The sequence below is a fragment of the Cyprinodon tularosa genome, unplaced genomic scaffold (assembly GCF_016077235.1).
Source record: "Cyprinodon tularosa strain WSP-4 unplaced genomic scaffold, ASM1607723v1 ctg526, whole genome shotgun sequence".
Classification (NCBI taxonomy): Eukaryota; Metazoa; Chordata; class Actinopteri; order Cyprinodontiformes; family Cyprinodontidae; genus Cyprinodon; species Cyprinodon tularosa.
The window spans coordinates 718,850-740,092 of record NW_024039259.1 but is presented as its reverse complement, the minus strand read 5'-3'; the positions used below and the strand labels follow the sequence as shown (position 1 = coordinate 740,092).

Below are 21,243 nucleotides of genomic sequence, written 5' to 3'. Positions count from 1 at the left end.
GACACCACTCAAAGAGCTGCGAGAAGAGAAGTGTTTGCAACATGTGCAAGGGGAGACACCCCACATGTTTGCATGAAGACCGTGCTAAGGCAGATGAAAGGGTCCAAGACGGACAAAGAGAGAGTGGAAAGCCCTCAAAGGGAAAGGAAATGTCTAAACAGTCCACAGACACAGAGTCTACTACTACTGAAGTAGCAAGCACAGCTATGTCTAACCAAGTCATGCACAGTGGGAACAGCACATATGCATCCACAATAGTCCCAGTTTGGCTGTCAACGACGACAAACCCAGATGCTGAAGTTCTGGTATACGCTCTTCTGGACAGTCAGAGCGATAGCACGTTCATCTTGCAAGAAAAAGCAGAAGCTCTTAATACACAGATGGAGCCTGTGCAATTAAAGCTTTCCACACTCGCTTCCAAGCAGACTGTAATTCCAAGTCAGAGGTTAGTTGGGTTGCAAGTCAGAGGGTTTTACACCTCCAAGAAAATCCCTCTTCCTGTGACTTATTCACGAGACTTCATCCCTGCTAGTCTAAGGCACATTCCCACACCGAAGACAGCAAGGGCGTGGTCTCACTTAGAACACCTTGCTGAAGAGATCGCTCCTCTAATAGACACTGATGTCGGTCTGCTCATAGGGTACAATTGTTCCCAAGCCCTGTTACCAAGAGAAATTGTGTCAGGCAAAGATGACGAGCCGTTTGCAGTAAGGACCGATCTTGGCTGGAGCATCATTGGCTGTGTCAATCCCTGTGTTGACTATGGAGATGCCATCGGAAGCAGCCACACAACCATTGTGAAACAAGTCACACCAAGTCTAAAGTCACAGAGTAACCTAACAAGTCAAGTTCAGTACATATGCAGAACTTACGTCAAGGAAGTCATTGTTCCGACAGATGTGCTGAAGGTGCTCGAATCTGACTTCAGTGAAAGAAATGTAGAAGATGGTCATTTCTCTCAGGATGACCTTCGCTTCATCACAAAAATGGAGGAAGGCATAAAGATACAAGAAAATGGACAACGCGAAATGCCATTGCCATTTAAAGAAGACAAGCCGTCTCTGCCTAATAACTTTAAATGTGCTGACCATCGCCTCCGGTCACATAACAAAATTGCTCATACAGCATTATCATCAACGAGCGCAACATCAAGGACGTGGCATAACAGTCAATGAACTACGAGCCAATGGATTTTGGATACTCGGGTGCAGTAATGCTGTCTCATCCTGCATTAACAAGTGTGTCAAGTGCAGAAGGTTTAGAAGGTCTACAGAGAATCAGCAAATGGCAGACCTGCCCAGCGATCGCACGGAAGAGACGCCTCCATTTACGTACTGTGGAATAGACTGTTTCGGACCATTTCATGTTAAGGATGGAAGGAAGGAGTCGAAGCGCTATGGCCTGCTATTTACTTGTTTATGCTCTCGTGCAGTTCACATAGAGCTACTGGAAGATATGACCACAGACTTTTTCATCATTGCTCTCCGTGCCTTCATAGCCATACGTGGTAATGTTAGACAACTCCGCTGCGATCAAGGTACCAATTTTGTCGGTGCCAGGCGTGAGTTCGTAGAGGCCTTGAAGGAAATGGATCAAGAACGTCTAAAAACACTGGGCTGTGAGTTTATCATGAATCCGCCGTCAGCAAGCCACATGGGCTGTGCCTGGGAAAGGCAGATTCGGACAGTAAGAAGTGTGCTGACGTCTATCCTGGATCAGTCCTCCAATCGACTTGATACTTCCTCATTGAGGACATACTTCTATGAAGTAATGGCAATCATTAACAGTCGACCATTAACAGCTCATTTACTGAATGATCCTACAGGACCACAGCCTCTCTCGCCTAATCATATATTGACAATGAAGTCCTCTATCATTTTTCCACCACCTGGAAAGTTTGAAAGGGAAGACCTCTACCTTTGGAAGAGGTGGCGCAAGGTCCAATACTTAGCCAACGAGTTTTGGTCCAGATGGTGCAAAGAATATCTGCTGAACTTACAACCACGTCAGAAATGGCAACGAAAGCGCAGAAACGCTAAAGTCAATGATATAGTGATCGTGCAAGATGACACTGCCCCAAGAACTGAATGGAAATTGGCAAAGGTCACAAGGGTCTATCCTGCAGAAGATGGCTGTGTAAGGAAACTGCAACTCCTGATCAGTAATCCAACTTTGGATAAAGAAGGAAGACGTTCTGGGAAGCCTGTATACTTGGAGAGACCCATCCATAAGACGGTGACCCTGATTGAAGCCGAGTGATGCCGCTACATTTTTCTTGCAATGTGTTTTATCATCCCATGTTAACTTAGTTCATCGGTTGTGTAAAATCACAAGTGATTTGGTGGGAGTGTAGCTGCCATCGAAGTCAGAATAAATAAATAAATAAGAGATTAATAAATATTTAAGTTAAAAATATAGAGCTCATAAATGCATACATTTTCAGTAATAAAGGTTAAATATTAAAGTATAATTTCATGTGTTTCTTGAATATTGTTTGTTTTGATGTGGGGGAACAAGTCCTAATTAAGAGGTTAAGGGGATGCAGCTGTGGGTCGACGGAGTGTTACCTTTAAGGGTCGGTACCTGTGGATCTGTAACGTGGTTCTGGAACAAACAATCAGGCAGACACCGTGCTGATTCCTCTGCCTAAGTCACCAGTGATAAGGACATTGGATAAAGGACTGAAGATTCTAATTTTCTCTCAAGGATAAGCGGCCAATGAGGTACATTTTAGTTTAATTTACTGTTTACTTTGTTTGACCGTTAAGATGTAACGCGAAGAATTTCTGTTGAGTCATATATTGTATGGTCGCTTTTTTCCTTTGATGTCCTTTCGGGGAAATAATTAGTTTGTTTGCTTTTCTTTCTGTATGTTTTAACAGTTCTCACGGCACACTATCATACTTCTTGTGTGATTAAAGCCAGTATCTAAAGAACGACTTGGTTTCCTGATTTTTCGACTTGAGAGGGAATTACAAACTGATTGAACCCTCATCTTGTTTTGTCTCGTGTCCTTAAATATGTTGTGTCTTGTGTGGACGTAACAACATTAAAAGATCAAAAATCTCAAAAAGAAACAAATTGTTTAGCTAGAAACTTTCCCTGACTTCTACCTCTACCTTTGTATCTCCATTTGAAAGGATATAGTTGTTCTCCTGCATTTAGTGGTATAGCAGCAGACCACAGAAAGGAACTTCTTTGTTCTCAGTGCCATACACCAAGGGAGCTCCAGTCTCTTCATCTCAAAGTCATTAAACTGAAAAGAGAATTGATTGATTGACTTTATTGATTTTACATTGGAGAAATTTACTCATTACATTAGCTCAAATAGTCAAAAAGAGAAGAAAAAGGTGCATGGGATATATACAGTCTATACTGTCTATACACTGCGTCCACATGACAAATTTTTTTTTTTTTTAAATATGTTGGTAGGAAATGTTGCAAACAGTCAATTTGGTTCTGATATCAGCCACCGGGTCCACATAGCCTTTGGTTAGTACGGAGTTCTAGTCCCTGGGCATGGGGCCATATTGGTGTCTCTTCTGATGTTTAATCTGGAGGAGAGTGCCACAGAAGAGAGAAAGGATCCCTCTGAGTTTGGTATTTTCTGCTCAAACACTGTGGGGGGGGAGGACTAAAGGGGGGGGGGGGGGGGGGGGGGGGGGGGGGGGGGGGGGGGGCTTTGAAGCAATTAGAGATTGTGAAATGCGGAGCAAAACAGCATCCCCTTCCTTGGACATTGGTTCCTAATTTCTAAAGTTGTTATCATGGTTTAAAACCCAACAGAAGTTATAGAGTTTTTTTCCCCCAACCACTTTATGTTGCTACTGTGCTATTAAAACTAAATGCTGCATTTGACATAAAGGTCCATGAAATATTGCTTTCTCAAATTCAGCAGCATAGGTGTTGATTAAATCTTTCATGGTGCAAGAGTTTTTGTGCAGAGTACCAGCCTTCGACTGCTACCTTCAGAGTTCCTTCACCTAGTTCTGACTTGGATCTCTTCATGTAAAGCATGAGAGGACTTTTTGCTGTTACACAGCTGACAGAGTCTTAATAAAGAGTTAGCTGTTAAAAGTTGGTGACAGTAAACACAACTTTCTCATCACTCAGCTAGAATTTTATCAGTCTCAAGAAATTAGAACTCGTTTGTGCCATTTCAGCCTTGCTTCACTGTTTTTACAGTTAGGGTTTTGTTTACATTGATCTACAAAAATACATGCAGAAGTGCTCTCTTAAGGTCAGCTAATCAGCGCTGCTACAGATATTAACTGTAGGCTTAGAGTTGTGCAAACGCTAGCTGCTGCAGACCAAACATGTGGGATTATCTCACATTACACAAACCTTCTCTGTGGGCTTTAAACGAGACACATTTTTTATTTTTATTGCTTCACTGTGTCATATTATTTATGTGTCTTGGTGTTTTTCGGATGTTTTTCTCTTTTGTTGTTGTTGAATGTGTGCTGTTGTGTCTTTTCTGTTGCATCTCCTTGGTCCGGTGTGGTTCTTTGAAGGGCTTTAGAAGTAACGCAGGATTGGATTGAGTTGGCTGCAGGAAAAAGAACAACAACTGTTGATATAAGGTCTCTTTTCTTGTATTCTCTCCATATTTTCAGCATAAGACATGTCTTCCTAACAATGAGTATTCACTGGATGCCCTACAGTCTCAACAAAATCCTCAGACAAAAAACTCCTTAAACAAGTCTCACAAGCAGTAACTTGTATATTAGAATGAAACTGTACGAATCAGAGCAGCCAATTGCGGTTTGTGTGTGTGTTCAGAGGGTTGCTAAGCTGTCTTAGTCAGCAGTAACGTAGCCTGCGTATGCCGCCAGCAGTAAGCTGAGCAGAGTGAACAGGTGGCTCATCTGACATACTCACAGCAACATTAACAACTTACAGGAATATCTTTATTAAAATATGATCCAATTTAGGAGGGAAGAGGCAATTTTGTGACGTCTAACTGATGAATGTAATTGAGGCAAAATACTATTTTCTAGTTTCTTTTCCCTACATACAGTGCTCAAGTTGATGGAGGACAGGGGCCTTTTTAAAAAAATCTTAAAAGTCATCCCCTTTCTTAAATGACCATCCCCCTGAACCATGCCCTGTGACATTTTATTACTGAACGTGTAACATTTCTGCTATATATTAACAGTAATGGCAATAATATTGACTTTTTAACATTTGGCTGGCTGTGGGTTTATGACTAGCCTGAGCAAAATAAATAAAATTAAAAAAGTGGCCTAACATGACCATGAAGCTGATCCCAGTGGGAAATTTGTCCTCTGCATTAGTCCCTAACTTTGTAGGGGCAGTGATAGACATGCCAGTCCAGTGACAGACTGCAGTTCTACTGTAAGGTGCATTGGTCAAGGTCAATGACCGGCGTACCTGACATACCATGCATAGTGCTTTAGGTGATAAGACTATATTGATTAGGCAATTTGTGCTTCGAAAAAAAAAAATAATCCACCATCCCAGCTAGACTACTACCTACATACATTGTTAAAGAAAACATACAATTGTATTGTATTTCTTAACATGAAAAGTAGAATTAAACACAAATTTATAACAATAAAATATTTGTAAAAAACATAATGCTATGAAAATAAACAACAAATAACAGCCAAACATATAACAACAGTATCAAATGAATTGTATTTTATTTATCTTTTTACTCAGATTAGAATAAATAGAAAGCATGCTAAACTATTTAAAGTCATTTCCACATTATCATTAATTCTTTATGTGATCTGCCAGATAATATTGATTTGAATCAGTGCTTTTGATACCCTTTGATCGGACTATGATTTTCATTTCTCCTTCCTCAGCACGGTCGTCGGTGACAACCACCATGGTCATTGATGGCAAAGTGGGAGAAGCTGGCTCAACCACTGTCCAGGGGTCCAAGAAAACGTTAACAGAGGACTTCTACTCTACTTTTAGCTCTCCTTTAGCCTGGATCCTGGTTCTGGCACTAGTCATCACATGGACATGTGTGTTCGTTATAATGTTCGATCTGGCAGACTACAAGACCATTGCAGGTAGAGTAAGACGGGTGAAAATATCGTCTCTTTCAACTCTATTCCTTCTGGCATTTGTATGAATTATGATGTTGATTGATTGGTTAATTGTCTGCAGTTTGGTACAAGTTCAACCGATTTCTCCAAACAGGGGCATAACATTCTGGTCCTCAAGATCCAATGTCCCACAACCTTTAGTAATTGGTAAAACTCTGCTAAATCTCTGGTCTATAAAAAGCAATAGAGTCAATTATTCTGATGTGTTGGATCAGGAACACATCCAAAAAAGTTACAAAACAATCTAAGCCAAAATAAGGCTGTTGTTGTTGTCGGTCCACTCTATAAAGCTTTGTATTCAAAGCTAATTCTGACATTTGGAATTGAAAAAGCTTCCTGGATGGGAAGCAAAAAGTCCTAAAGCTTGGAAAGCAAGTCCAGTGGATTGTTTTTAAAAATTTTTTGAATGACTATTACCTGGATGACTGAGAATCATCCAAGTCATAGAAGAATACCAAAACCTAAAGAAGTCTGTTGAGAAATAAAGGTACTGTAAGCTCCCCCTTTAGTCACATTATATGACTGGCAGTAGATTTCCTTGTAACAACATAAATGTAAAAAAAAAAAGAAAAAAACTTTCGGGAGAAGTTACGCAGTCATTTGCTTATTCACAGAAACAAGTGACATGGAAAGCTTTAGTTTTCTTAGTCCCAGTACGCATCTTAATGGTTTGGTCTATAAAATCTCTGAGTATTATTTATTACACTCAATTATGTTGTTGTTGAAAAAGTTGAAAAGGCTGCAAAAAGAAAAAAAAACAACAACAGCCCTTTAAAAAAAGGGTATTTTAATAATAATAAAAAAGAAAATCATGTCCCAGAATCTAGATCTTCAAAGGAAAATAACAAAAACACATAAAAGAAAAATATACGAAGGTCTGGGACAAGATAATAAAACATCAAACATAAGGATCTGTCAAAGAAAACAAAAGTACACAGGAGGCTGATCACTGGGTAGGAGCCATGCATTATTGAGTGGAGGGAGAAAACTAATATAATGAACTGACATGATGATTAATAACATTTCACATGACAGATACCAGGTATTTAATTTCTACTTTCATTCTATTTTATACCTTATATATTTATGATAATTCTAAAAATATATGTCTTTAATACTGTTGTATAAAATGCACTAATTCTACTTATTCATGTTTCTGTGACAACACTAAATCATTCCTTCCAAATAACATTTAATGACACAGGAACCTTTAATTGTAAGGACTCAACAGAGGGGCCGAGTAATCAGGCAAGACAGACAGTGGGATAAATAAAAAGCTTTTATTAAGCAACGGGCTGCGGATCTGCTTTAGCAGCAGTTAGAGTGTCTAAGACAGGGACCTCTAAAGGAGGGAAACACAGGTTAGTGGCCACGACAATCTCATGGAGGATGATTATGAAAGTGTGAGTTCAGTCCTTGCCCAGAGAATGAGGATAATTCAGGCCGGTCGGCTGACAAGACGCAGCGGACGCTGCCAGAGAGTTCCAGACGCTGAAGCCAGGAAAGTTTCAGAACTGACAGGAGGGCAGATCAAGCAGATAAGGGAAGGCAGGATAATCCACAGGGCAAAATCAAGGGACAAATCCAGGTTCAGTCCACAGTAGAATCCAGCAGATGTCTGAAGACAGGTCAGTCAAATAGATCTGGACAGAGCCAGGCAATCTCAAATGTCATGACACGACAATCAGAACACAATAAATTACGCTAGACAAACTCTCACAAAAAGGCTCAAGAATAACATGGCACTGATGGCTGGGACCAAGGAGTTTAAATAGAAGCAGGAGCAGGTGGATCAGATGAACAGTGATGAGAACCAAGGCAGAGCTAGACAGGTGACTGAAATGAGCAATTAAGCCAAGCATCAGCGACAACATCATGACATTAATATCTTAATTTGCATAACATGAGGCTCATATTTCTAACATTACCATAAAATCTTCATTCATCTCTAACAGAAACCCTCACATGAAACTGCTACAGCTTTGTTATTTCTTTATTTCGATTCAGAACTGACTCATAGTGCCATGCCAATGAATGTTTCATTGCTTATCACCACTTTCTCTCATCCAACCAGATCGCCCTTCTGCTGGCATCAGGAAGGTTTTAAAGGATTCAGGGCGCAGAGGCAAGACATCTCACCTGCAACTAACCTCTCAGATCCCAAATGCTTCTTCTATAACTACTAATAGCTACTAATGACCATGAAAAATAGCTAATAGAAATTTCCACAGATTAGTCTTTTTTTATTTTTTAAGGAAGATGGATTTTCTTTCTTGCTGAGCAGCATTCTGGGTGCTTACCTGCAGTGGGGGAAATACCTTTTTTGGTGCATTAATTACTTGCAGAGAAATGGACATATGAATACGGCATCAAGACATAATGCAGAGAGACAGGATATCATGCAAAAGTCAAATAAATATAATTTTTTCCCAACTAATTCTACACCATGGGCAAGACCAAAAAGCTTGGTCAGAAGGAGAGAAGAAGCAGTCCTTTAGAAATTGAGAAAAAAATGACCATCCTTTGGTTTGGAGTTCCAGACACGATCTTTCCTGTTAAAGTAAGAAGGACAATACAGAGGGATGGCAGGAGTTTAAAATTATCTGAACAGCACTGCCACTGGTAAAACGATTGGAAATCAAATTCCTTCTATTGTAAGTTAGTAGCTACCAAAATATTAGCCTGTTCTCTCTGATGAAGGATTTCTCAGTCAAGTTCTGGTAGTTTTGACTTACTTTTTCCACTAAATTACAGGATTTTTTTAAATTTTCTATATTCCTGTTTCTCTGCATTCACAATAGACTGTTCGGATGTTTGCTCTTTTCTCATTCAAACTTGGACTTCAAATGAGCTTGATTCTGTAGTTTTATTAATATTGTTTTCTAAAGAGGAAATTTAATACACTGATTAGGTTGAATTAAGCTCATCTGAAATCTACTTTTTCTGGTGCAGCTTCCAGCTGAAGATCGATAGAACTTCTGAAATGCTTCTTTGCACAGCATTGTGTTGGAATGCCCCTGTGAGATGGTTAAACTGGAAGATGGGGTTCATGATACAATAACCATCCATTTCTTTAAAGAACCAGCTGCCCACTTTCCGTTTAACCCCCTCGAAAAGAAATTCTGTCCTTGGTTTATGAAAACTAGAGGAAAATACTGCTTTACAGAACTTCTTCTTCTTATCCGCTTTTCTCAAAACATTTATGAAGGTGAGCTAAACATTATTTGTATGTTTCTCCTCGTCGATGACTGTACTGTTTTAGGAGGTCTCAGCAAATTCAGCTCAGACCCTGTGAAGGTGGTGAACGACGCTGTGGACGAATCAACAAACATGATTAGCTCTGTGTTTAATTTCGCTGCAAGCCTCATCGCTCCAGAGGAAGATGAAGGTAAACTAAGATGCTTAGAACAAACATTACTTTGCATTATGATAAAAGCATCATCCATGTTTATTTTTGTTACTAAGGAAAGTTTTATCAGAGTGATTGTAGATGTAAGTAAAATTTATAATGTTTTATATATTCCTTTGCAGGAACGCTGTATGCAGTAAGGAAAAAAGGTTTGTACTATTGAAGCTTTTCAGTGTTTTTTCCAGGATCATTATTTTGAAATGTAAAAAAAATCATTATGGTCTGAGCTAAATATTACCTTCGGTGTTATGTTTTATTTAATAACATAAAAATAACTTCTACAGGAGTAGAAGAAATTAAACATCTACTTTTAATGTTTGAGAAAGACTTTAAAGCAGGTATAAAAATGTATACCTCCAATTATTCCGACCTTTGGGGGAAATAATTTTTATGCAATCAAAGCATCATTTAAAGCAAGTTTTAAGAAAAAATGAAATATGGATTTTTATATTCTCTTCTTAATAAGTAGTAGAAACATATTTGATAAAAATCCAAATTTTTCCAATTCTGCCCAAATAAATACAATAAGTTCCTCAATAATCAGTGTTTATTATATAAAAAAATCTGCAAGTATATTTCTGCGAGTATTGCCAGACTTAACCAGAGTCTTGGAGGCTCGTTTCATGGAGTTTACAGATCAAACCGGGTTTGGAAACCGCTGATCTGATATCTGAAAGCTTTTTACATCTAAGCTTCTTTTATTTATGGACCTTTTCAAAGAGTCCAGATGGTTGGAGGAGGAGGGGAAGGATGATGAAGTTCAGGTGCAGAGTAAGAAACCGAAAGGTATTGGATTTCTGGCCCTCTGTCGGTGATGTTTTGGACCCCCCTAGTAAACTTTCATCACTTGTCTTTAATTGCTGTGCTTTTCTACCCTCAATAGTTATTAACAAACACTTTAACACCCCCCTCATATATGTGGGATTTTAGATTTAGATTTTATAATACATCAAAGAGAATAAACATGTTAGCCTCCTCTTTCTTTCTTTCTTTTTAAAATGTTTTTATTTGCTTCTATGCAGGAGAATTTCTACCACCCAGAAGTAAAGGTATGTTCTGCATAAATACATAACTAAGAACTACTAAACCCTGTTTTAAAAACTTTAAACATAAAACCAATTTAGGTCCAGATATTTTCTCTCTAGTGTACCAGCTGAATATAAATGATCTCTTTTGACATTTATTTTTGATAAACTAAAAATAAATACAGTAACTAAAATGTGATTGTTTTCTAATGAAGGAATAAATATATTGGAAATAACTAAAGCCAAATATACCATTTATTATTGGCGAAAAGACATATCCAGATTACTTAACTTTATTTTTATGCACTTATAAGATTTATGTGTTGTTGTATTTTCTTTATAGCCTATAAAGACGACTATATACAGTCTATATAATATTCTCAATTGTTTACACACAGAAACTGTTATATAAGACACAATGACCACAACATGTAACTTCTGCACAAACTGTTTGAAGCAGTTTCTGCTGAACTATGAAACAAATATTTCTCTTTTCACTTGATGTATTCCTAAATCACACTGTTGTCTTAACAGCAAATACAATTCTCATGCAACTGTCACAATTTGAATTTGGAAAATGTCCTGTTTTGTCAAAGAACTCACAGTTGTTTTGAAAGTCGTGACTCGATGTCACGATGCATCATATGGGCAAACATTTACCATAGATTTTCTATGGTTAGAAATCAAATGTGAAGAAGAAAAAGGTGAAACCTTTGAGAGGGGACACCGTCTGTATTGATTCAATGGAGGCAATCATTGTTTTTTGCTGTTACCACATGTACAGTAAATTGAAGTTTTGGATATGCAGCCCTATTTACAAGTCTTTGTTGGTTAGATTTGCTTTTTTCAGGGGAAAAATGTACAAATCTTCTTGATCGTTTGCCCCTATTCTCCATAAACATTCCTCATATTCTCAGAAATCTACACAATAAAAAAAACATGCCCACAATATTAAAAACCCTTCATTTCTCCAGCAAAAATCTAACTTCTCTAAATCTAAAACGACATGAATTCCTTTCAGATGTCTATTTTGTTTGCAAATAACAAGAAAATATCAGATTAATGCACTTTATAAAAACAATTTTAACACGAATTAGCTCTGTTAGAAACACAATCATGATGATGATTATGGGAAATCACACATCATTTAGATTCTTCTCTTCACTTGTGAGGGATTTGGACAAACCAACCAGAAAAACAAAGAAAATTTTCAAAAAAGGTCTTAATTTATTTCAAAAAGTGTTCAAATGATACTTTATTTATAAAATAATGTAGAGAAAGTAAAGTTTTCATACATGATAGGTAGAATAATATGTGTATTATGATAATGTGTATTTGTGTTTAAATACACAGTGATCATTTAATTTTCTAATCTAAGCAAAAAAATAAAAAATAAAAAATTCACAGATTTCTGAAGGTTTCAAATGGTAAATTAGGACCAAAAACAGAGTTAAACAAAACAGACTTCAATTCAGGTACTAACATAAAGAACTAAACCACAAACTGACCTATCAAACAAGACATTAAGGAGAATTTAAATAATTTCTGATCAGACCACTGTTGACAAACTTAATCCAATAGATAGATACTGGCCAGACACTAAGTACTTTTTAAATTGAACAAATTAACAAAACGATCCCAAACAAAGAATATCTAAACAAATGATAAACAAATTTCCCTTTCATTGCAAAAAATGGTGTGACCCGCTAATTAGCCTTTAACCACCAATTGAGAAAGCTGGAGCCCAAAGAAAAAGAAAAGAATAAATGAATTTAACAAAAACCTAACAAACTGACAAAGTTAACTAAATGTGTGCACTGGAAATAGCTAACTATAAGTCAGGCTAATGAAAATATTTGAAATGTGTAACTCATTTTAAGGATGAAAATTATACCACACAGTTTCAGAGACAGCAGGCTGCACATCACTGTTACACTCACAGCGGACAAAAGGTGCGTTGTAAAACTTTTACATACATTTTTTTAATTAAAAAACTGAGAAAAAAAATAATAGCATGTATTTTTCCCAGCAAAAATCCTCCCAAAACAAAGTTGTAAATGGTACTGCACATAAAAATAAAGAAATCTACTGAACATGTGCTAACAGCAAAAAAATGAGGAAACAGAGAAAGTGTGCAAACGATAGAACTGTAACAATGAGGTTTTTCTTCAGGTATTTCCTAAAGAAAGTTTAGATTTTTTTCTGTTAGTGAAATATTATTCAGCTAATGTTTGAATACATGGATTCTTTGCAGTTATAGAAATGCAAGTTCAGACAACACAAGAAAAGACAGAAGAAACAGCAAAAGATGAAGAAGAGGATGAGGATGAGGCAGAGGAGGAAGAGGCTGCTGAGGAGGAAGAAAAAGAGGAGGATGGAGACGAAATAGAGGAAGAGGAGGAGGAATATGATGAGGAAGAGGAATATGAGGAGGAGTATGAAGAATATTATGAGGAAGATGAGGAGTATTATGAGGAGGGGGAGTATGAGGAGGAATATGAGGGGGATGAGGAGGACGAAGAGTTAGATGAAGATGATGAGGCAGAGGAGGAGGAAGGAGATGAAGAGGAGGAAGGAATTGAGTCTGAACAAGCAGCCGATGAAGAAGATGAGGCAGTGGAGGAAGAGGAGGATGAAGTAGAAGAAGAAGTAAAAGCAGCAGGAGCCGAACAAGAGGAAGCAGAAGAGGAGAAGACGGATGAAGATGGAGAGGAGGAAGATGATGAAGCTCATCCATCTGCTGAAGTAGAGCCCAAAGATGAAGATGATGCGAAGGAAGAAGCAAAAAAAGATGATGATGAGGAAGCAGATGCAGATGAGGAAGATGAGGCCTCTCATGAATACTCTCCTGAACCCGTTTCCACCTCAGACGATGAAGAGGCGGCTCTCTCTCCAGACTCCGATTCAGACGTTCCAGTAGCCATCAGACACAGCGATGAAGATGTCACGCTCCCTGAGGATGATGATGGCAAAGATGAAGACCTAGAAGATGATAGCAGTGATGACGCGTTTGTCGATTCCTCAGACAGTGAAGCCGCACTTCTGCCCAGCGAGGAAGATGATGAAGATGACAAATTGGCAGCAACATCAGACAGCGATGATGTCATCTTAGAGGACACTGAGGATGACTTAGATCTTGATCTTCCTCCCACAGTCATTACTAGTGACGATGAGGAAGATGTTAAAATTACAAGCGAGGAAGATCTATCTTATCTACCATATGATGATGACGATGATGATGAAGACATAAAGATTTCTGAAGACACTGATAAAGAAGACGAAGATACCGGGGATGATCTGGACCAATCAGACGACGTCTCTGTTGCTTCCTCTGAACAGTTTGCAGATGATGAAGATGAAGGTAGAGATGACGAGTATGAGAGGGACATCCCCATCGACCTTGATGATGATGAAGATGCTGAAGATCTCGATAAATTTGTTGAAGATGATGATGATCATGATGATGATGATTATGAAAGAGAAGTAGAAGAGGAAGATGTTCTTCCTTTTCTCAGCTCAGACAGCGGTGTGTTGGGTGATGAAGATGACGATGACGACAGCTCTCTGAAACTGGATGAAGACTCTCTGAGTGATGAAGACGAGACTGACGAAGATGAGGACGTTGAGACGAGCTCAGCAGACATCAGCTTCGGAGAGGAAAAGATGAAAACATCTGTTGGCACTGAGGAAGACGTAGATGAAGCAAAGGAACCCTTCGATGAAGACTTAGAAGATGACGATGATGATAAAGATTTTGATGACCTGGTCCTTGCAGGTAGGGTAGAGCATTTATCGGATGATAAAAACAAAAGATAAAACAACATTTAAATCTAAATGTTAAAAAGTTAGATTTTCCAACCCAACAAATTTGGAATTATTTTACCTCATCATAGATTCAAAATGTTACGTTTTGCGTGTTTGTTTCCATTAAAGATAATGGCTGCAAGTTTAACTCTTCCTGGCCAGTAAGTGGCACGCTCATGCTCACCTTCTCTCCTTCCACACTGTTTGCAAACCAGATGCCAGGTCCACTGATGGTAATGCTAACCACCAAAATTTTGAAATGACCAGTTCAGAAGAAAAGCAGCAACCTCCTTTTGGCTTCTGAGCCCTTTGCTCCCTTAAACCGACACCACTGCTCTGAAACTTGACCTTTGCTCTGCCTCTTATTGCTTATTTTATGAGAAGTTACTCCTCAGCTCTATAATGGAGATACTAGGATCTGAGCAGCGTCAGAAGAAACTTAATGTTGTGATTCCTATTGGTGCACAATCATTTTATGTCAATGTTGGCATCTTAACCAGATATTTGGGACCCATCAAAAAGTTTTGATGCAAATGATGAATCTATGAACTTCTATGTAAAATGAAATTAAAATCCAGCTTAAAAAAAAAAAAAAGAATTTTAAATGAGAAATATTGAGACTCATTCTTCAATGTATATGCATTTATTTGGTCAAGGATCCTCGTACACAAATTACTGCATCAGTGGAGTGCAGCATGGAGAACAACAGATTGAGTTCCTACTCAGGAACGTCTTAAACTGATCTGCCTGATTGGCTGTGGTGTCTCACCTAGACTTTTACAAACCTGCATAGTTTCTCTACAGTATTTAGGTTCGATAAGTTTCCTGGAAGGTGAAGTATAATGATATAATCCAGATCAAATCTCCAGAATTATTTACAGCAGGGGGAAGCATCAGTGGCGGTTCTAGACCAAATATACCAGGGGGCTGGGGGGGCCATTACGGTAGCGCATTAAACAAGAAAACAGGCCAAGGGATTCAAATATATTAAGAATGCTGCATGAAGTAAAATTTCCATTCAGTTAGGTTTAATTAAAATTATGTCTTCCAACTGAAAATAATTGTTTTTGTCTTGAAAATTTTCATTTGGATTACCGTTGAAATAAAAATAAAAATCGCGTAGATATATAAATATCTAAAAGATCAAATAACGCTATTATTTAGGATATTAGGTCAATATACATGAATAATTCAGGAATTTTAAGTTAAAATTACAGTTTTCTATAATATCAGAATGAGAACTAAAAAACTGATAAATTTAGCTGTAAAAATTTGAGTGTTTTTTTGTATTTCTTTTGAAAAAAACATTTAGTAGATGAAAACTGGGATCCTATTTTAATACCACTGTAGCAATCACCTTATTGTTTTTAAATAATTAATAAAACTGAAATTTTTAAAGAAAAAAAATGAAATAGATCCAAAGGACCTATGTTTTTAAATAATTTATAAAATTGTTTAAAAAAAAAAATGAAATAGATCCAAAGGACCTATCAGTAACCATGTCTATTTCAGCACATATTATCATTAGAATTTCTTCTAGTATTATGTCTTCGGAACAGGGGCCATAAGAGGAGTCAGGACATGATTTACAGGGACCCTGTCTCCCGATGGACCCTCTCTAGAACCGCCCATGGGAAGCATAAAGTGCTCTAAAATCTTAATAGATTTCTGCTCTTTGCTAGCTTACCACAACCTGCAGATGCGTCTCCTGACATTCTGTGGCTCTGACCTCAGGATCTAACAATCTAAACAGCCTGTGGATTTTATATGTAAACCATGTTTCAATACATAATTCATGAAATATACATAATTTGTGATATATATATATATATATCACATATATATATATATATATATGTATGTATGTATGTATGTATGTATGTATGTATGTATGTATATGTGTATGTGTGTGTGTGTGTGTGTGTGTGTGTGTGTGTGTGTATATGTGTATATGTATGTGTATATGTATATGTATATGTATATATGTATATGTATATATGTATATGTATATATATATGTATATATATATGAATGATACAAAACTCCCGAATAGACCATATCTGATTAATTTCTTCCTTTATATTCCCAATGTATTTCAATGATTAATGTACTCTATTTGAAGGCACTATAGCAGCGGCGTTAACCAGCCAGGAGGAGGCAGCAAAGACTGAGGCAGATGATGCTGAGGAGGAGAAGGCTGATGAAGATGAGGCAGAGGAGGATGAAACAGAAGAAGCTGGTATGGATCCTATGGTTTCTATGACAAACTCTGGGTTCCTTTTAGGTTTGGATAAGAAGAGTGAGGACATATGAGCACTCTTTCATAACCAACATTGTTTATAGAGGGATAAAGACGTAAAATAAACATATTTAATTTATAATTGAATAAATGCATTTAAATGTGCATTGTAGAACCATATCAGAACTTTCCACCACTTCTAAATGGGTCTTCTGGTTTATTTTAGCTGGTTTATTTAGAACTCTGCAACTTCAGTGTTGCTGTTCTTTGGTTCCCATCAGAGACCCACCAGCCTGCTGATACTGAGGACAAAGATGAGGAGGAAGAAGCTGAAAAACCTGTTTCTAAGCCTCGGAAATCTGTAGACAAATCTGAAGAGAAAGAGGAGTATGATGAAGATGGAGATGAGGAAAAGGCAACAGTGGATGTGATTAAACCTGTGCCTGAACCAGAGGAGGAAACACCAGCTGGTTAGAAACGGAGCCTAAGGAGCCAAGTTTTTATCATATTTGGAGAGTAAATTTAATTTTCCGCTTTGTGATTTCAGAGTGTCCCTGTATGCACTCTGCAAAGGCTACAGAGGCTGTTTCCAAGACTACAGAAAAAAAAGGTTTGTCTTTATATGCAGTTATTGTTCCTATTCATGGATAACTAATAACAGAAAGCCTGTTGCACAAATGCATGTTTTATCTGCTCATATAACTATGAACAGTGGAATATATTTACAAGTGAGGGGGAGTAATATAAACATGTGCAGTATCTTGGGAAAAATATTCTTCCTGCTTAAAATTTGAATGCATATAAGTCCTCTATTTAGTAAGTAGTGCACACTGCTTTCATGGTATTGTCAGTTTAAATTCAGCTATGCTGTAAAGCATTGTAGAAACAAGGAAAACTGCACATTATCACAAACACACAAACAATCCCCACATAAAACCTGGCTGTGAAAGCATCATGCTGTGGGGATACAGGAAGAGGAAGCTGATAAGAGTTGATGAGATGCTGAATCAAATTAACAAAAAAAAAAAAAAACAGATCTAAAGAAAATGGAGAATTGATGCTGAGCCTTGAAGATTGATGTTTATATCAACCAATCGGATAAAGCTTGATTTTTTTGAGGACTGTTTGTTTGTTTTCTATTGCCCATTCATGCATCATTTGGGTAGGTCTGTCACATTTGATAAATTAAATTCGATCAAGTTTATTGTTTTTACAAGAAGAAATGTAAAAAACCTAAGAGTTAAGGTTACTTCCGCAAAATACTCCCCATAAGGTAGTTTAAATTGCTTTGCGCAGTATCATCCAATTGTTAAAAAACATATGTTTAAGTCTGTTTAAGTCCCCCCTTGGTTGTGTTTCCTGGACAGGGCCGCCTGGGGAGCTGGGTTACAGTTGCCTCTCTACTTCTTTTTCAATGTCTGCTTCTGTCTCCTTGAACCCCAGTTGGCCTCAGCAGATGGGCGCTCACACTGAGTCTGGTTCTGCTGGAGGTTTCTTCCTGTTAATAGGGAGTTTTTCCTCTCCACTGTCGCTACAAGCATGCTTAGTGTGAGGGATTGCCTTCGAGTCAATGAGTCGATGTAATCAGCTGGTTTTCCTTAGATAGAAAACTTTTAATCAATTTTACTATATGATAAGGTGAACTGTAAAGTGCCTTGAGATGACATATGTTGGGAATTGGTGCTATAGAAATAAACTGAATTGAATTGGGAACAAAAATTAATTCTAACACGCCCCCAATGGGAGCCAAGACTGACATTAAAGTTCCCCCTTAGGAGCCAAAAAGCATGCTAAAGTTCCTCAATGGGAGCCCTAATGTACTAAAGTGCCCCGTTTGGGGCTAAGATGCATGTAAGAGTGCCTCCTTGGGAGCCAAGATAAGTGCGAAAATGCCCTTGGGAGCCAAAGTGGGTGTTAAAGTGCCCCTGGGAGCTAAGACACATGCTAGGTGACCCTAGGGAGCCACATGTGCTGAAGGCCCCCCTTGGGAGCCAAGACACGTGTGCTAAAGCGCCCCAATGAGAGCGAATCAGCGCTAAAGTTCCCATTTGCGAGCTGAAATACGTGTTAAAGTGTCCTCTAAAGTGGCGAGGATGCTCTATGTCTCCTTTTTTTCTGCCCCTGCTCTTCAAAAAGTCTGAACACGCCAATTGCTCTGTGGAAAACCATGATATAGATTTGTTTTAAAAGTTGGAAAAGATTGTTGTTCAGATATCCTGCTATGAGAGAAAAGTCAGATTTTTTTTTGTCTAACAGCATTAAATTTATTTTTGTTCAATGTCAAAAGTAGATCAACATCTAGACCATTTTATACCTTTGAGATTTTAACTTCAAGTTTACCTTTTAGATGCTCCCAGGAGGGTGTCAGCTGTGCGGCGGAAAAAAGGTAAATACACAAAGAAAGCTTTGCCGTTCAATAAGTGCTAAAACCTTTCTCAAAAATATATTCTTATAATTATATAAAATGGTTTATTTATAAACTGAAAGGTATCTTTTGGAAAAATGTTCATCTTTTTTTCCTTTTTCTTATTTTACTTTAAGAACAGGAAGCTATAAAGAAGACAGATGAAAAGCCAAGAAGGCAAGGTAACTCTAATTACTTTTATGTCATATCGGTTATTAACAGTAATTTAAGGTGCAGTAGCTTCAACTATGCTCCAATGTTTGATCCAGTTCTTCCTAGAATGCAGATTCAGGAACCAAAAGTCAGAAGAATCCGAAGATTAGCTCCTCTTCTGAAAGGTATGTGGAAATATAAGTCATTTTTATGCAGGATATTAAAAAACAAGTTGCAATATTCATGCTTACATATTAAAAAAACTATTGCCTGTTAACTTTTTTCGATTGATTAAAAAATGAAAACATGTTAACTTCCTTCCAACAGCTAAGATCAAAGCGGGGGCCAGGATGTCAAAAAAAGGTAAGGAATGAATACTGCAAATTTAAAGACAGACAGTTATAACAAACAAAATAAAATTCCTTTTTTTTCCTTTTCTGGATTGTTTTTCATCACTAGGGACAGAAGCCAAAGAACAGGAACAGGCTACAGAGTCAACGCAAGACGGTACGGAAAGGATAAAATAGATTTTCATTGTTATAATTGGTTGGAAGTGTAGTTTTTTTTATCAGTTTACTAACAAAAAATAATCACAGTACAAATGCATTTTTCATTGTAATTTGTGACTATAAAGAAGGTTTTGCTTGTTTTATTCAATCTTTTTTACCTATTCCTGATAAATAAAAAATAAAACATGCAACTTATGCTGAAAGGAAAGAAGAAAAGGGACATTTTGACCCAAAAATAATATCTATTCTATAGACGAAATTGGGGATCATAATCAAATATAATTTAATTCTGGATTTATCTGAGCTTTAAAGTAGTTTGATTGATGTTTAAGTTGTGTATTTTTCCTAATATCCAAGGACACTGAACTGAATGGCTTCTTAAAGCACACATGGCCACACCCATTACTAACATAATAACTCTGCAATGATCTGCTCCATTGTTATTAACAGTAGAAACCAGATATTTACATTCCTTTTAAAAAAGATGAAAGGACATTTTATCTTTTTTTTCATTAATGTTAATTTTTGGTTATAAACATTTGCAGTATAGGCACAGGTAAACCCATAATAACAACACATATGCCTCTTATTAAGCCAGTATCTACTTCAAATGTAGAGATTTCAATTGATTTTTAAAGACAGGAAAAAAATATGTCGATTTTTGAAATTTGTTGTTAACTTTTTCAGCATTTATGACAAAATTGAAGATTAACCTAAAATTTTGAACATTTACATTTTGACTGTATGAAAGAAAATAGACTTGTAAATGTTGTAAATGAACCTCAATAGAGTCTTTTAGGGTTCAGTTATGATTACATAAAGAAACTTTAATATGCATTCCATTTTTTTTTCTGCAGTCAGTCCCTGCAGACCTGCTCCAGTTTACTGCCCTGCTCCCCCAGGATGGTACGGTAGGTCACCCAGAATCCAGCAATGCTGTCTGATAATACCAGACAGGAGATGCTTGAAAACTGTAAATGAGTGGTTGCAGCATAAAGAAAACAGTTTGTCTGTTTGCTGAAATTGTCCCTATTTTCCAGTTCATCACATTGTGACAGACAATCCCTACCCTCCTCCGACCATGTCAGGTATTTTCCCTGATGTGGGATTAACAGAGTGACTTTTATCTTTTAACATGCACTGAGGTTATGAGAAGCCTCTTGCTCATCATTATAATAATGTTTTTTTATTTTTTTTTCAGCTCCTTCCGCTCCGATTGTGACTGTTCATCCTGCAGCTTCACCATCACAGCCTCCATATCAGCAGCAGCCTCCTCCTCCAACAATGCAGCCGTTCTATGCTCACTATCAACCATATCAGCCCCCAGTGCAGCCTATGACGCCACCTCCTTCAGAACCTTCTCCACCTGAACAACAGGAGGAGCCAGAGGCTCCCCAACCTGAAGCGCTGGTGGAACCAGAGACACCGACTCCATCTGCAGAGGCTCAAACGGCTGCAGCTGAAGTTCATGGTGAGCAGGAAGGTGCACAGTTGATGTCACTATTAAATCCAAAAAGGATCACAATTTTACACTAAAACTAATAATCTAACATTTTAAAAGAGTCAAATACAGCAATCTGTTTATGTACCTATATTGGAGACATAATATTTGGAGAA

At 37.6% G+C, this 21,243-nt stretch overlaps 2 protein-coding genes across 3 annotated transcripts in view; both read left to right on the top strand.

The window, feature by feature from the left end:
• LOC119795883 (protein starmaker-like) overlaps positions 1–17,035 on the top strand; it is a 34,074-nt gene extending 17,039 nt beyond the window's left edge. Inside the window, exons 2-9 of the mRNA XM_038304121.1 lie at positions 5,835–6,047; positions 8,158–8,208; positions 9,346–9,471; positions 9,615–9,641; positions 10,515–10,541; positions 12,772–14,292; positions 16,444–16,560; positions 16,842–17,035. Of these exons, the coding sequence (XP_038160049.1) occupies positions 5,835–6,047; positions 8,158–8,208; positions 9,346–9,471; positions 9,615–9,641; positions 10,515–10,541; positions 12,772–14,292; positions 16,444–16,560; positions 16,842–17,035 (2,276 nt within the window). The remainder of the gene's footprint in view (positions 1–5,834; positions 6,048–8,157; positions 8,209–9,345; positions 9,472–9,614; positions 9,642–10,514; positions 10,542–12,771; positions 14,293–16,443; positions 16,561–16,841) is intronic.
• Positions 17,036–17,079: 44 nt separating this feature from the next.
• Positions 17,080–21,177, top strand: LOC119795908 (bromodomain-containing protein 4-like). 2 transcript variants are annotated; one of them, XM_038304149.1, is made up of 9 exons: positions 17,080–17,170; positions 18,908–18,946; positions 19,102–19,146; positions 19,234–19,302; positions 19,445–19,479; positions 19,575–19,624; positions 20,484–20,537; positions 20,667–20,714; positions 20,828–21,097. In XM_038304149.1, exons 1-9 carry the CDS (start codon positions 17,119–17,121, stop codon positions 20,994–20,996), a joined length of 561 nt encoding a protein of 186 aa, XP_038160077.1. In that variant the 5' UTR covers positions 17,080–17,118; the 3' UTR covers positions 20,997–21,097. The 2 variants fall into 2 exon arrangements, with proteins under 2 accessions (XP_038160077.1, XP_038160076.1); XM_038304148.1 differs by lacking the exon at positions 19,575–19,624 and having other exon boundaries at positions 19,445–19,480; positions 20,828–21,177.
• Positions 21,178–21,243: the final 66 nt, after the last annotated feature.